This window comes from Pinus tabuliformis, chromosome 3_2, assembly GCF_031772625.1.
Source record: "Pinus tabuliformis cultivar Carrire ecotype Pingquan chromosome 3_2, CPIR1, whole genome shotgun sequence".
NCBI lineage: Eukaryota > Viridiplantae > Streptophyta > Pinopsida > Pinales > Pinaceae > Pinus > Pinus tabuliformis.
Genome location: NC_142302.1, coordinates 82,140,929 through 82,158,004, shown reverse-complemented (window position 1 = coordinate 82,158,004; position 17,076 = coordinate 82,140,929). Strand labels below are relative to the sequence as shown.

The window sequence follows — 17,076 nt, the reverse complement described above, 5'->3', positions numbered from 1 at the left end:
TGTTAATACAGGGGTTCTATAGCTTTTTCTATCGTAAATGAGAGTTTAATTTAATGGATCTTTTATTATTAAATGATTTCAGGTTCTCAGGCTTTAGTTAGCTTTGTACTTGAAAGGGAACTACCCTCGGGATTGTTTTCCTTGGTTGCAGAAGAGGTATTGCTGTTTGAATATATTAGCGCATTCTTTCAGATTGCAACCATGTTTTTTTCCCAAATGTTTGCCTATGGCAAGGCAATGTTTTCATATTTCTTTAGAAAAGGAACAATTCTGTTCTTTGCTTTAGTCAGCATACAAACTGCAGTTTTTTTAGGTTGCAAATAATATACTTAAAATCTGTGTATTGCTATTAGGATTCAGGAGATTTACAGAAGAATGATGCACAAGATATGGTGGAACGCATTACAGCACTTGTAAATGAAACCATTTCTAATGATGGTACCTATGATATTTCTCCATTAACAACAGGAGACGTACTTGCAGCAATAGATAGAGGTAAATCTGAAGGAGGTCCCCATGGTCGGCACTGGGTTTTAGACCCCATTGATGGGACAAAGGGGTAAGCCATGAGAATGTGACAGGGACCTATAATGTGCTTTATCCAAATTGTAGGACCTTACCTTTTCTTTCGTAAATGTGGTTGCAGCTTTTCTCTTGGTCACCCAACCAGCTTTTCTCTTCCTTCCTGCCTGCTCTCTGTTCCCTTCCTGTCTCCGTTTTTTTATGTTGCAGGGAGAAACCTTGTAGTCACTATATGAAATGTTCATGCATTTGTTAGTTGTTATTATTCAACTAGCACTAATTTCATGTGAATCAATGTCTAATATATGCTGCCTATTTGCATCAACTAATCAACCAGCATAGATCGATCTTAACTCTGGATTGTTAAGGGCCAGGTGGGACCAAAAATAATTTAAGATGCAAATCTCTCTTGCTCCAAAGATCTAGAGTTAAGATGGATCTGTGCTGGAATCTATCTATCTCTCTATATATCAGTTTTTAAAAGCAGTCCAAGTCAACTCAGACTTGGTTAACTTGGCTGAGTTGACTGCCGGCCATATTGACTTGCCCATCTATTTAGTTTGGAGGCCCAGTTGGTACTGAACCAGCTGAGCCAAAGCATGGCTCAGCCAGTTTGGTACCAAACTGACCCTACTCAGTGAAGTAAAGGGACTCCCCCCCACCCCTCCATTTGCCTCAGACCTCTCTTATAAGTTATTGAGCATTTGTGAGCATGTGAAGTTTTGGAGCAGCGTTGAAGAGCAGTGATCTGTCCCAGCCAGGTATACCCTATTTCTTTAAAGTTTCATACTTTCAGCCTATTACCAGTTTGAGCTTTCAAGTTTGCAGTATGAACTTTGCATAATTAGAAGTTAAGATAGGGTTTTCAATGTTTCATATTTGCATTTGCAGATCAGAATTTTACCATGTCCCCAAGAGTCAAAGACCCTGCATGGATCCATGCTGCTCTTGTTGATGAACAGTTTATTGCAAGAAATGCATTAGAGGGTGGGAGAGGCTAGGTTGCAAGAATACTTGGCTGGTATGACTTATAAGAGGCCAAGTTTCCCCATGCATGGCCCCATTAGAGGAGACTGGTCAGATTAGATTGGAACTGCGAAATCAACTTGTAAAATTTCAAGAAGACAAGGCTAGGAAAAAAGAGATGGCTGTAGTATGTTTTTCGGACTTTAGAGTCTAGAGGCCATTTAGAGCCCCATTGATTAATAATGATATATTTTGTTGTTGACATGTATTTTGCTCGATTGTGCTCAGTGCCATTTTGAAAATTTTTGAGATATTCAAACTTTACATGGTATGTGTACGAGCATACTTTATATATTTTGTCTCTAATGGCTTGGAATCCTTAAAAATAGTTTTTAATTAATACGCAAGTATTTTAAGTATTCTTTAGTAAAACAAGTCATTGAAATCAGATCAGTTTGAGTCAATCCGAGTCTGAGTGGGAGTCCAAGTTGACCCTTGACTGATTCCAAGTCCGAGTCTGAGTTGGAGTCCAAGTTGACCCTTGACCAATTCCAAGTTTGAAAACATTGATCTATACACACACAAACACACACATAAATATATTTTTGGTATTTTATTTTAATTTTTCTTTTTTACTTTATGAATTTTAATTTTCTTTTTTATTTTAATTTACAAGTGTTACCCATGGATGTTATAATCTCATACAAACTGGGCTGTAGAATGCACCTTGCTTTTCTCAGTGTTATAATTAATTTCTAATGAGGGTTTTACAATTGGTGTACATTTCTTATTCCAGTTTTCAGCGTACTGTAGTATGTCAACCATTCCACATTTCCAACACTTTTTCATGTTACAGTCTTTTGCTATTTTGATTAAGGAGACCAGCTTATTTTACAGATTTCTTAGGGGAGACCAATATGCTGTAGCCTTGGGCTTATTGGATGAAGGAGAAGTTATTTTGGGTGTGTTGGCCTGCCCAAATTTTCCCTGGACATCAGTTAGCATCAGTGCTCACCCTTCAAATGATCCAATTGGTTGTCTTTTTTCTGCAAGAAAAGGAGCTGGAACTACTGTGCAATCATTGGATGGTTCTATACAACCTAAAAGGGTGCGTAACACATTCATTTTTAGCCAAGCATAATCTTTTGTTGGGACTGATATTAACACCATAGTTGATATCTCTGCTTTATTTCCATCTGACATTCAAAGTTGATTGAATGTACTTTTGCGTAGGTTTATGTAAGTGCCATAGAAAAGTCTGAAGAAGCATCTTTCTTTGAATCATACGAGGCAGCTCACTCCATGCATGACTTGACGGCTACAATAGCGAAGGTATATTTCCATCCAGTTCAGGATCTTGTGATATTTGTTTTTGCAGTTGGCAAATGGCCTTTTGTTAATGAATTGGGCTCTACCTTTTCTTAGAGGCCATGACCAAGGGGTATCTTTCCTCATCTGTTGAGATAGGCCACAACCATGGGCCATCAAGATTGCTAGGACTTCCACCCACTTTTGGATGGGTTAGATAACTCTGTTGGCCACATTAATTCAATAACATGTCTTCGGGTGTTTTGAACCCGGTTTTGTGCACTGAAAGTGCTTTGATTTAATCACTTGACCACAACCCACCTGAGAGGATTTTGAGCAGTCCGCATCAATTTGTATTAATATAGAGTTTAACAGTTTATTTTACTGGATAAATTGTGAGACTCCTGTGAAAATATCCTTGACAGATCCTGGGTGTAAAAGCACCACCAGTTAGAATAGATAGTCAGGCAAAATATGGTGCAATGGCAAGGGGTGATGGAGCAATATATCTTCGCTTTCCTCGTCCAGGCTATCGTGAAAAGATTTGGGATCATGCAGCTGGTTGCATTGTAATCCAAGGTGATTCTAGAATTTTTATTCTTTCTAGGCATTTTGTGAATTGTTCTTTTTCAGCTACTTATTCCCATGTGGTACATTCATTGAATGAGAACTGTGTTCTATGATTTTCTTTATTGCAGTCCCATTGGATCAAATTGTTAAAATGATTACATTTCAAGCCAATAAATATGCTCTTGTGATGAATGTTTACTGTTATCGTGCAAGGTTAGATGGCAAATCTGTTTCATGTATTACTGATTAATGATAAAATTGTTGGGCAGTTCTATTTACCAACTCAAAAATTATGTAATTTTTTTTAACAATGTGATAGGAATTGATCTTGGCATGTGTTTATTGAGGTTGTGTTTCCTGTTATTGTTCCTTGAGCGGGATACAAGCCCCTATCTACTGTGGTAGTATTGGCAAGTTTTGTGAGAGTGCATTGTGTTTCTCAAGGGTACTACAAGGCCCTGTGCACCATGTAATACTGCCAAGATTTATCAGCAAATGGTTATCTTTAACTGTTCATGCCATGTGTGCCACTGCTGATTTGAAAGAGAATACCTCAAGGATCTATGGTTTCCATTGTATTGTCACGTACTATCAGTCACCTGCATCTTCAATTGGGAAAAATGTCATATACTATCACGTACTAGCTTATTGCTCATTATTTAGCATTACCAGATGACAGATCCCTGTATATGCTTTGCGGGAAAGAGCCGCATGATGTGGAAGGCCCGATCTAGGCCTCATGATTGGTTTCTTTTTTGTTAGTGGATGTGCTAGGAGATATTTCTTTTTTTTAATCACTAAAGACTACTGTTAGTAGAGATTACAGTTAATTTGTGGGATGGTTGTGCAACTACTCAAAGATGTTGTATCTCATGTTGAAATTGTAATAAAATAAGATTTTACTTTTCCCTGGAAAACCTTGCAGAAAAACCGAAGGGATACTTCCCCACATTTGTGGATAGCATCCTTAGTAAACGTGTTGGTGTAGATTAGTGTGCCCCACCTAGGGGGATTCAAACCATGCACATGTTGGCACAGAACTAGCCAAATGCCCAACAAAATTGGTGAGAATTGGTGGAGCTAACCCCTAGTGCTATCACAATAACATAAGATTGTGTACATGAACATTACAATTGAGTTTAATATAAGTTCCCCCTCTTTCTTTCAAAATAGAACAACTTCTCTTGAGAATAAAGACTTCTACAGCAATGGGATTATTCTAATAGGAAAAATCGTTATGTCCTAGAAATGGAAACACAAAAAAGACTGATTCTATACTCGCAAATAATTGTGGAAATGGAAGAGGGGAGGCTACCTAGCTAGGTCACGAAAGGTATATTGAGAAGAAAGAAAAGAACATGGGACTTACAATACAAAAAAACGTTGGAACGTGTCATTTCGCAAACACATTGGTTGTGGGTTTTGTTACTGCAAAATCTAGCACCTTAGTGTAAACTGCAAAGCTTCACTAAGCAATCTATATTGAGAGCAACAATGGGATTAGCCACCACTGTCACCTTAACAACTATTCCCCTTCTATTTTGTGGTTGCATATAATCCCCACAAGGGAGGCTTCCGCAGTAGATCCTAGGGATTAAGTAACCCTAGTAGATTAGGCTAAATACCCCCAAAGGGTTCTACTACAAAATTCACTCAAGAATAGATATTCAAAATTTTGGGTTCGGGTGATTTAAGATTCAATTTCCAAGTAATGAGTTCAAAGGACCCTATAACTAAATCTAGAGGGCTTAGTAAGTCCTAAAGCAGCTTACGGATTCTCAAACACATGCAATCTAGAAATTCCTAAAGCAGCTCAGGGATTCTCAAACACATGCAATCTAGAAATTACGCTTTGCTTTTATAAACCAGGGTTTTAGTCAAGACAATTACAACATGCAAATATGTATAACAACAATAACAAAACAATCCAAAATTTATAATAGACAATTGAAAAATAAGGGCTATTTAATGAGTAAACTAGGAAATAAATTACAACAATTTTCAATGGATGAAAATACATAAAACAATGACAAAACCCTAGACATCAGCCCTAATGAATGACCAAAAAATGCATGTAAAATAAATCTTTCGCTTTTCCAATTTAATGCATTCAAAGCAATGTTCTATGGGGACGCATCCCCTAGGGTGGGGGGTATGCTCCCCATGTTTCTTTAGCTCCCGGGATGGGGGGAGGCATGGGGAAACGTTTCCCCATGTCCCCTTTCTGAGGAAACTCAAGGAAACACAAGGGGAAACATTTCTCCAAAAGGGGTGCTTGTAGGCATCCCCCCTAAAAAACGGCTTGGTGTCCCCTTTGAATATTGCCTAAAAACAATAATTTATGAGTGGGGAACCTTGATATTCAACCCTAGGGCCCTCGTAATGCTATGTAATTAATGGCAATGTTAAATTCTTAAAGTAAAAGTGGCATTTTCTGTTATTTTTCATTATTTCTAATGGAGAAAGTAGAATTTTAGATCCCACTCAAAATCTCACAGACTCAACAGTTTCAGGTTTTCATGCTTGGGGGGGATTGCAATGTTTCCATTAGATTCTATCGTGTATTAGGGTATAAAACTAGCATTTAATCAAGAGCACCAATCTCTTTTTGTATCTTGATGTTGGTGGCATTGATTGTTGAACTCCTTTGCTATGACCCTGGTAAAAATGTATCCATCACTCAAACAAAATCTTGATTTGACATGTTAGGCTTTTTCTATCTTATATTAATGCTTAGAGGGTGATATCGATAATGAGGATCCCAATATAGGTAATGATTTTGCTAGTATGTTGGTATTTGTTGTAGCATGGTTTATTTTGGAGTCTAGACTATAAAGGCCATGGCACATGTAGAGCCTCTTTGTTGATGTATTTTTGGTTCAAAGATGGATTGAACTTGGTGCTATTTTGGTTATATGCACCCTTGCTAGATGGAGGCCTCAGGACATCCTTGGGTGTTGTGTATGGAAGCACTAAGGGTAAAATTCATACATTACATAAAGGGGAGTAACAAGGTGCCATGTTTAAGAGCAATCAACAATTGAGGGTAAGGAAGACAGAAAATAAAGCGAGCAACTTTAGAAGCCACAATAATGCATAAAGTGAAGAAGTCCATAGGTAAAGTGTGGAAAAAACTAGTGTGCAACATAAGGATGGAAATCTCTCATCATGGAGATCCTTTGGCCCAAAAATTGCAAACATTGGTGAAGAACCACGAGAACGGCACATGGGTGCATGATGACAAGCTTTGCATATGAAAAGAAGGTAAGGCCAACTAGCAACCATGCATGAAAAGACGAGAATGTTGAGAGAGGAATAAGCAAAATCTATGTTACAAGAGTATGGAAGATAAACTAAACTAAGAGAGTATTATTCTACAAAAGCATGAAGCTATGAAAGCATTATAGGGTTTGCTATAGGAGAGATAATATTTAAGATATGAAATTAGTGAGTTGTGAAAGCATGATAAGTCTAGCTATTGGTAGTAAATAGCATCTAGACTATGAAAGCAAGAGAAATCTAACTATTGGAAATAAATAGCAATGAAATTAATAGTGTAATAGTTTAACTATGATCATAAAATAACTAAATATTGAATTGAAAACAAGAGGTAAAGGGTGCGATCCGTGAACTTACATACACAACATGGGGCATATGGGCATGATGTTATTCACCATAGGACATGTTGCAAGCAAATAAAGAGGAATTTGCAAACATCAAAGCCAAACTTCAAGGGAAGAGAGGGGGCACATGTCTCAAATGTAGTAGAGAGGAGTCACCACCCACTTCCTAAGGAGGAGAGGATACATACAATTTTGGAAGACTGCCTCCATTCGATGGGCCGAAACAGTCTGAGGCGGATATGTGTGCTCCCCCCATATCTTCTCATGCCTCCCCGTCTTCTCATCATCCCACTCCATCTCTAGGGTCTTCCAATCTGTCGTGACCTTCCCTAGAGTGATCAGGCATTGAACACCCAGTATCATGTTGGTGTCCGGAATATTGATCACGAAAAAGTGGTCAGTCAACGTGTAGGTGCCCATCGTCACTGAAAGCTCGGGAACATAACGAGCACACGTCATGGTCTAATCTCCTGGGACCAAGATTGAAAATCCATCGAAGCTCTGTCTGTATACCTCTTCGCTCAACCCTCTGGGCATCGATGAAGTCGTGGGTCGCCCCACTGTCCACCAAAACTGATACTTGCTGGCCACGTACTGTCCCCCATACGTGTAGCGTCAGATATTTGGGTACTCCTCGCAATGCTGCAAGGGCCCCTCCGGTAGGTGCAAAAGGTGCACCCCCTACTGCTGGCGGTGGAGGTGGCAAAGGTCCCTGTATGGCATGGCTATCTCCTGCCTTCGCATCATCCTCTTCTCCATTGCTCTTGGAGAAGACCTCAATAAAATGTGCCTTGCCAACAGCACATCTATGTCCCGGTGCCCACGACTCCTGACAGTTGAAGCACAACCGCTTCTTCTTCAGCTCCCTCCTGGCATCATCATCAAGCTGTACTCGTCCTGGATTCCCCTTTGGAGGAGGAATCCTCACATCCTTCCCTTAGACTGGAAAGTTTGTCTTTGGGGGTAAGGTGTCCGGGTCCTGGGTAAGACATCCTGTAAGTCCCGGGTCCTGCTGATAGCGTCCTGGAGTGTGGTTGGTTTAGTGGATCGGACTAAACCCTGAAGTGGCTCTGCTAACCCCTCAACATACATATAGACCCTCCGTGCTGTGGATAGGTCTGGCACCATCACAGAGACCCTCAAGAAATTTGCAATGTAGGTCTCTGGGCTCCCTGTCTGTTTGAGCCTCATTAGCTCAACAAAATGTTGCTTTGGATCCCTCCGATCAAATCGCTCCATCAGTCTCCTGGTAAACTCAGCATATGTCGTCACTGTGGAGTGCCCTAGTGTAACCATCCCATGAAACCACCAATCCTGGGCCTTAACATCCAAATGCAATGTTGCCAACTTGATGGCCTCTGTCTCTGACATCTGGTTAAGCTGGAAATAAATGTCCAGCTTCTCCACCCAAGACTTTGCCGAATTGTTCGATGAAACATCAAACGTAGGCAAGTGGAATCTACTAGCTGCACGGTGGGTGTCACCATCATGGTAATGCTAGTACCCTCTGTGATGGTCGCGGGGTCTGCTATCCCGCTGGAGCTGAACGAAGTCTCTGAATGAGAGGGCTTCCCTGAACTCTTGCCCATAGGCCTGGTGCTCTGCAAAATAATCGCCCATATGTTCGGGCTCTGCCTCCTGCTGGGCTACGGCCCCCGTGTTGGCTCCTAAGAAAGTGGGCAGTGTCGAGCGTGTAGGGGCATGTGAGGCCACCTGCTGCGCAGTATCACGCTGCTCTGGCAAATGGTGGGATGCGCCCGATCCCTCACTAACCTGAAAAACCTGTGGGCTCTCATGCTGTCTGGCCTCTACTGTCGTGAATCTCTGCTGCATCACCTCAATCTGTCTTGATAGGTCCTGCACGGATTTGAGGAGCATATCCGCAAATCTTTTCCCGTCATCATCTGCCATCGGATCCTCCTGCTCTGCATCCACCACAGGCTCCCTCTGTCCTGCGTCCACCACAGGCTCCTCTTGTTCTGTGTCCATCACCGAAACATAGTCTCCCTCTCCGTAAGTATTCTCCAACCTACGCTCAGCGTCTCTGTACCTCCTACCTCTATAACAAATGTAGGGTTTTTCCCTCGGTGTCATAGATTGCTAGCTCCACAGGTTGAGCCAGATCTATGCTCTAATACCACTGTAATATCCCTAACCCGAAATATTCCTCAAACCCCAGCAAAAACTCCAACCAAATATGTGTAGATGATATAATAACCCAGAAATGACATAAAAACAGTGGTACAACATATAATAATGTAAATAGGAAATATAAGCAGATACTCAAGAAATGCAACGAGAAATGCTAAGCCATTTTATTATACTGAGCAATAAAATGAGTACAAGAGGTGGTCAGACAAATGGCACCTTGACTTGCACAAGGCAAGTGAAGAAATACTCTCAGAATAACAAAGATGGCCTCTCCGCGTGGATGCTGCTGCTGCTGCTAGGAAACAAATGATGATTTTGGGTTGCTCCCCTCCTCGGAAAATGCTGAAACTCTGGAATCGGGCTTTACTCCAAAAACCCAGAAAAACCTAGAAAGCTTTCCTGGAATAGCTAACCCTCGAAAATCGCCCCCTTGGGGATCTACGCAGTCCCTCAATGCTCTGTGTTGCCACTGAAGAAACCCCTCCAGAACTCTGCCTGAAACTCTACCAAAATCCTCCAAGATGCAAGGGCTGATCCCCTGCTCAATCACCCAGCATAAATCCTCTTGCAAAAACCCGAATCCAACACTGCTACCAGAAAGAACTGCGTCCCTCTCCCAGTGTTGCGCAGGCCTCCCAAAACGCTATTGAAACTGCTGTTGGAATGCTGATAAAACTACTGCTGAAACGCCACAGGAAATACCTTGCTCGAGCAGGCACTCAAAGTCCCGCGGGGCTAAGGGTGAGATCTCCGAACGGAGACACTCAATGCGCTAAACAGTGCTGCAGACTAGCTAAACAGCCAGCGTGCTCAGAAGTCAAAACGACTATCTCAAAATGCACATAACTGAATGATCCAAATGAGGGGGTTTCTCTCTCTTTTATAGCCTTTGCCCCTCTCAATCCCAAGGCTCACCTCTTCCTGCGTGATTCCCCTCTTGCCACGTGTTCCTTCCCTCCTGCGCAGTTCCTCCATGTGCCTGCGTGGGCTCCATTTCTGCGTCCCCCTTTGGCCCCCTTGGCTCCCCTTTAAGTCACAACGTTGTGCTACTTGGGAAGTGACTTTTTATTCTAAAAGTGAGTTATATCCCCCTTCCTTACTTTTTATTTACAAATAACTATAGAAGGCAAAAATTGAACAAAATCTAATATTCCAATTAGCCATGGCTAATTAGGAATATTACAATCTTCCTTGTGTAAAAGAGTTACAGGGCTCTTACAAAATTTTGGTTTATATATTTGCTTCACAATCTGCTGCCCATAGCTTGCAACTTCCTCCTCATTATTGTCTTCCAAGACAATTTCATCTTCTTCTAACTTCAATTTTACATAATGAATATGCACCCTTTGATTTTCTAATTTCTCTTCTAAGAAATTCAATTCCTCAAACAAATCAGTAAAATTACCTTGAACTGAATTTGTAGCCTCCATGTCATATTCAACATTTGTGTCCTTTGCCAACCATTCCTCTAAGAGCTTTGCTTCTTCCTTGAAGCCTACATCTCTTTCCTTTGGCATAAGACCTTCATCATCCCTTATGAGCATTGCATTCGTATGCTGTTCTTCATCATTGTCCTCCTTTTGGTTGTCTTCCTGAGCCAACTGCATCCTGTTCACTATAGTAATAGGTTCCTGCAAATGTCCTTTAATAATTGCATTACAAAACTGTGTATAGATTTCAATTATACCTTTATGAGACTGTGCTGCCTCATCTTCCTTCATCACAGGTTTTTGGTAATGTCTTTCTTCCATGCTTTGTAAAGACACTCCTTCTTCTTCTTTACTTGTAACAAAATTCAAATTTTGCTTTTCCTCTCTCTTTGACAACTGTAGATGGTTGTCTATCTTCATCAAAACCTACAGGCTGCAACCATACACAATTTATTAGATTTAAAATCATAAGGTTCACTGGCCTCCTTTAATGCTCTAGACATCAATTCTCATGTTGATTTGAACTTCTGCAATAGTTTATGAGACTTGCAGTTTGTCTCTCATTCTCTTCATCCTCCTCTCCAAGGATGTCTCCTTTCTCTGGTTCACGTAAGTGAACTGTTGGAAATACTGAGAGGGGGGGTGAATTAGTATTCCTTTTCAATTGTTATTTTTACCAGTTAAATCATTTATATTTAGAACACAAAATGAACAATAGGAATAAATGCTTTTATTAATATAATATTTACAATGAATCAAGTACAATGTATATAGGGCTCCAACCCTAGATGAAGACACTGATCTTCAAACTCCCAAGCTCCAACTTGTTGCCAAGCACCAACTTGGACTTTTTGTGAGGCTCCAACCTCTAGGGCACCAACCCTGTCTTGTCAAGGCACCAACCTTGGATTTAGGAGCACCAACTCCAAGGACACCAATCCTTCCAATTTTGAGGCACCAACCCCAAGGGCTCCGACCCTATCTTATCAAGGCACCAACCTTGTTTGTTTGAGGCTCCAACCTTCAGGGCACCAACCCTCTGGGCTCCAACCCACTGCTATATTTTGTCTAGATATGTTTGATAGTAATTCTCTGCTCCCAAAATCTTCTTCACTGAATTCTGTCAATCTACAGCTTCACTACTACATCAATGACAATCTGTCTTCATATGAAGGAGTCTTCACAACTCTTCATATTGCCCAAACAAAATCTCCAAGTCACATCATGATGACTAACACACCATGGTCTTCAATAGTCTTTACACAATCGTCAATGTATCTTCAATGATCTTGCACACACACAACTCTCTGTTTCAACCCTTTGTTCTAACAGTCGCGATAACTGCTTCAGGAGTAATTGCTTCAGAAGAGTCACTGTCGCGGCTTCAGGTTGTGCGTACAATTATAAAACAACCCTGTCTTATGCAGTCTCTTTAACATATCGCGGGTTGTGCTTCTACGAATTCATTATAAGTCCGAACTTTCAATGATTAACCCAGTCAACAAAATGTTTTTACCTTCATCTTCTACTAGACCTTCGGCTTCCTCTGCGCTCACTCGACCTTCGACTTTATTTCTACTGTTCCTTCATGTTCACGAGTTGTGAATTGTCGTTCTGTTCTATGATCGATGCACACAATCGATGGATAGAAATGATATGTCTTAACTTATATTTATATGGGTTTCACCAATGACCGGAAAGACACGTTTATTGGAAGGAGGCCAACTTGTATATTAAAACATATTGAAGAGTCTTTCATCCATAGACTTGATTATTCATAGAAACCATATAAGAGAGGCTATACCCACAGGGAGGTCCCACATGCCACGTCACTACCTCAATTACAATTGCAACTTTCGGAGGTCCCGCAATCGCAACTCTTAACATCACCAATGTAACATGGCCGATATTCATATTGCCGATGAAATGGACGCGATATAATATTAAACCATCGTCAATAGATTCGTCGGGTCCACAACTAATATCGCAATTGACGGTCGGGTTCACAAGACTTATCGCAATCGGCGGTCGGGTTCACAAGTCCTATCGCAATCGGCGGTCTGGTAGTGACAACCCTTATGATTTGTGTAACTTCCCCGATACCTGGACGCGATATTACATAAAGGTATATTCTATGGAGCTATCGGGTCTGCGTATTATATCGCAATCGGCGTTTTGACATCCCTTTGAAACTTGCAATTACTGATGATGTGATATTTCATTAAGTTGAATTGTAATGGTCCCGCGGGTCCGTAATATTATCACAATCAGAGGATTTAAGTGGCATTCCTTTGTGATACATAACTTCCAATGTGGATGCGATATTCTTTAGGGCGTGTTGTAATGGGACCATCGGGTCCGTAACTCATATCGCAATCGGGGGTTTGAGCAGTGTTTACATAACTTAATATAATAGAACCGCTGATAAGATTTCTGCTGATATTATATATTGTCGAAAGGGTTCCCATGGTTTATTACTTCCTCCGATATGGCTCCTCCGACATTTTCTTCTTTGCTCCTCCGATATCGTTGTTGCTCTTTGTTCTGTCGATAGCACTTACCCTTGGGCATATGCGATAACCTGCTTCCTTGATGGCTTCTGATGAACTCTTCCTCTTACTCTTTGGCTTCATGGCTTCTCCTCTTTACTCTTTCTCCTCTTCTGATGGCATCCGATATCTTTCCTCCTCGGTTCCACTATTTCTATTATGTCTGTATTCAATCCTTGGATCCTCCATGAGCAATATTAAGATCAATGGGCATCAATAGGCAACATCATGTATTAAAGAATTTGCCATCACAAACACTGCTATATTGACATCAATGACAACCTAGATTAACATGAACTTCCTCTTCCTTCAGTGGTCTCTGTTTAAACTCAGCTCCTCTTGAGATTCTCTCTTTTCAACTGAGCATTTTTCCTTTGCCTTAGTCTCATCTGCAACGAATTCCATTTCACTCTCCTCCATAGAGTCCATCCATATCCATGGTCTTCTTCTCCTTTCTGTAGAAGTTCTCTCATCACCTCAAGCTGTAGTTTAATCTCAATTATCTCTCTATCAAGTTTGTCATGACGTGATTTCCTATGGCTTTCCTCCGAACCTTTCTTATGACCATCAGTAGTCATACTCCTCTTTCCTCTATGAGCTTCCTCTTTCTCATTGTGAGCTGCAGTCAAGCTTTTGTGACAAACTGACTCCATCAATCTGTCACTAAATACCTTACTAAGTTTTTCCATGGCCTAGTATTCTCTGGTATTTCTGTTGATTCCCTCCTCTGGAACCTTCTCTAGAGCACTCCTTGCTCCTACAGCTTTTGCATATCTTCACTTCCTCTGAGAACATCCACTTGTCCCCGTTTCCAACCTTCTGCTGGAATGGTTCCTTTCCACAGGTTTCCAAGAACTTTCTCTATTCTTGGTTATAGTCCACCTGCTGCAATCATCTTTGTCTCTGCTACTTGTAATAAGTTATTTACTTAACAAATTAACTGAAAACATAAAGACCATTTACCTCTTGTCCAAACCTCATTCTTTGTTGACTCTACTGTTGCAGTCCTTCACTGTTCTTCCTCTCCTAAGAACATAGTTCAACTTTCCTCCCGAAGTAGAAATTCTCTCCACATCCCCGAAGAATTCCAATATTCCTTCTTAGAAATTCATCTTGTAATAATCAATCTTCAATTTCAATATAAATTGAAAAGCAAAGTGATTTTACCTCAGTCAGATTTTCCAAATCTGTTCTGCTACAAGCTCAGTTTCTTCTCTTTTCAAAGAGCTTACTTGCTTGCTCTCTTTGTCACAGCTTCAAAGCTACGATCCACTGTCACTCCCTCCTTGGAGTTGCCAACTGTTAAGAATATACATATATATGTTGCAAATCCCAAAATAGTAAAACCATATTCCTCACTTACCTACCTTCAATCAATTCTTTCCAGCTCTGTATCTTTGGATGGAATTGTCTTCATGTCTGAAAATCCTCTATTTCAAATTTTACAGGTTCTCTACCTGCTTCCCTTATTTACTGTTCAGAGTTTTAAAACTCTGACTGACTCTTTCAAAGAGTACTTTTCCTCAATCTTGGAGAGTTACTTCCCTGGTAACTTTAAAGGACATCTCCGTGTTCCTAAACTCTTCTCCAAGAACTTCAGCCTCTCTATTCCAAATTCCAAAGAGCGTTCTAGCTCTGATACCACTTAATGCAGGGTATTCCCACATATTCCCTGCATATAAATCTCCCTCCCAATTCCTGTAAGTTTTGATGTCACATAATACATTTTGCATGTATTGATTGCATGAGACTTGTTTACAGAGTGCTCCTTACATTTGTTGGCACTCTCTTCTACAACATTATTTCCACCAATGTACACAGGTTATCCACTCCCCTCTCTACATTATATACAGCTCTTAAAGCTCCACATACCTCACATACTTTTCAGCATTGATGCCGGCAAAACTAACATTTCTTGCACAAACTCCTACTCAAACTGCTGCAATTGCTTTCATTGCTGTCACTAACATTACTTCTGTAGCTGGCCACACTCAAGCTACTCTCCCCACTTTCAACACACTCAAACCTTTTGTTCTAGACATTGTCAATGAATTTGCATTCAGGAATCTCAAAGTTGTAAGCAATTTTGCTTTAGTCGTTATCGGGATAATATTGGCGCAAGGGAAAAATCGGAAAAAATCGTAATTATCGGAAAATAATCGGGAAAAAATCGTTTGGTACAAAAATATTCATTTTTTTCATTTTCTTTCAATTTTTTTAATATATAAACCATCTACAACATAAAATAAATACATTGACACATAAATATGATAAAAGAACTAATATATAAGATGTTTAATATCATTTCTAGTGCTAAAATCACACATAACATTGAATCATGTCCTGAATAGTAAGTCGTGATTCCTGAGTCCCAACTCAGCCTCAAAATATCAACAAAAAATATAATAATGTATCTCATCTTGTCATAATGTCATATACAATAAAACGAAGAAAATAGCTAAAGTCTAATCCTATTGATTTCCTCTACCCCTCTTGCGAGAAAATGCCACAGCTTTCCCTTTCCCTCTAGATGTAGATGCTGGTGCTGGTGGAGTTGGCAGTGGAGTTTGCTGTGCTCTAGAAGCTGAAGAACTAGAAGTAGGAGCTATAAGAGGTAGACCACGTCCTCTACTAGTGGCAGAGGTAGCCCGGGCAGGAGTTGTCACCTGGAAACATTACAATCTCCCAATCCTGAAATCCTAAAAAACTGATAAGTCTGTTGGATTTTGAATGAAATCTAAAATTTTACTTTCTCCATATGAAATCCAATGAGGCCTTAACATTACTATGAATAACATATCAATACTAGGGCCTAGACTTGATCATCAAGCTGCCCCACTCAAAAATTATTTGTTTCTTTCAAAAGAAATTGCATTTCGAACATTTAGCATCCATTATAAAACTGCGCTGCCCCGACCCTCGGCGATAAATTGGGAAAAAATCGCGATTTTTTCCCAATTTATTGGGTATAAAAAAAATCCGCGATTATTACTCGCGATAATATTGGCTTCGGGAAAAAATTGCGATAAAACGATAATATCACGATTTTCACAACACTGGTTGTAAGTGATGATGGATGTTACTTGAGCCCCTGCTCCATACCGTCAACCGTTTGAGTGAATTACAAAATCATCAAGACATATGGCTGTTGAGATATCTAGGGCATTAACATTAGGTGATTTCTCTTTGATTGGTGACTGTTTGTGAATGCATTTTTCCTCTTTAGATTAGGATGTTCTTCTTGTTAGATTATTAGAGTTCTTCTTCATCAAACAGTGACCAATGCATGAACATAAATATACTAGAGACAGCATGTAGGCTATGAGCAAGGTCAAAACCTCTTACTCTTTGAGAAGAAAACCCGCACAAATTCTTCTTATAGAGATTCCAATTGATGAATACCAAGACCAAGACCCTTGACCTATTAGCCACTCCAAGACCAAGACACCAGCTCTCTTGATAGTCAGCCTTCTGCTTGACTCCTCCTCTTTCACTTTGGCTTTCTTCGCTTATCACCATGAACTGAGATCATCTCCTATCAAACTGTTGTGACATGGAAACTAGTCACTGTCATAACACCATACCGAATTTTTGTGGCTTCCAGAAGTCCGAACTTCATGCTATCAAACTCCTTGACTCCTTGCTGTCCCTTGAAAAGTCCTTACATTCCATTTATCATGAGAGACCTTTGCTGCCCTTTCAGTACCTTCTTTCTGTGATCCGAATCTGTGATTACCCTTCAAGCATATTCTTGCTGCCTTCATTATCCGAATTCATTTCAGTACTGGAGATCCAAACTTCTGTTTAGCCCATCCGAGAACTTTAGAGAGATATGTCCTTGCTGTCCCTAGACAGATCCTTGCTTTCCCTTAGATGTCTCTTCAACCTCTGTCCGAACTTACCTCCTTTCTGTGGTGTATACTTATTGCTGTCTCCAAGAATCTCAGAAATCCGAAC

General features: G+C 40.4%; 1 protein-coding gene across 1 annotated transcript in view; it reads left to right on the top strand.

The window, feature by feature from the left end:
• Positions 1–17,076, top strand: part of SAL1 (SAL1 phosphatase-like protein) — a 240,042-nt gene that overhangs the window by 202,177 nt on the left and 20,789 nt on the right. Inside the window, exons 3-7 of the mRNA XM_089415861.1 lie at positions 83–156; positions 354–559; positions 2,386–2,596; positions 2,722–2,820; positions 3,222–3,375. Coding sequence (XP_089271987.1) covers positions 83–156; positions 354–559; positions 2,386–2,596; positions 2,722–2,820; positions 3,222–3,375 — 744 coding nt within the window. The remainder of the gene's footprint in view (positions 1–82; positions 157–353; positions 560–2,385; positions 2,597–2,721; positions 2,821–3,221; positions 3,376–17,076) is intronic.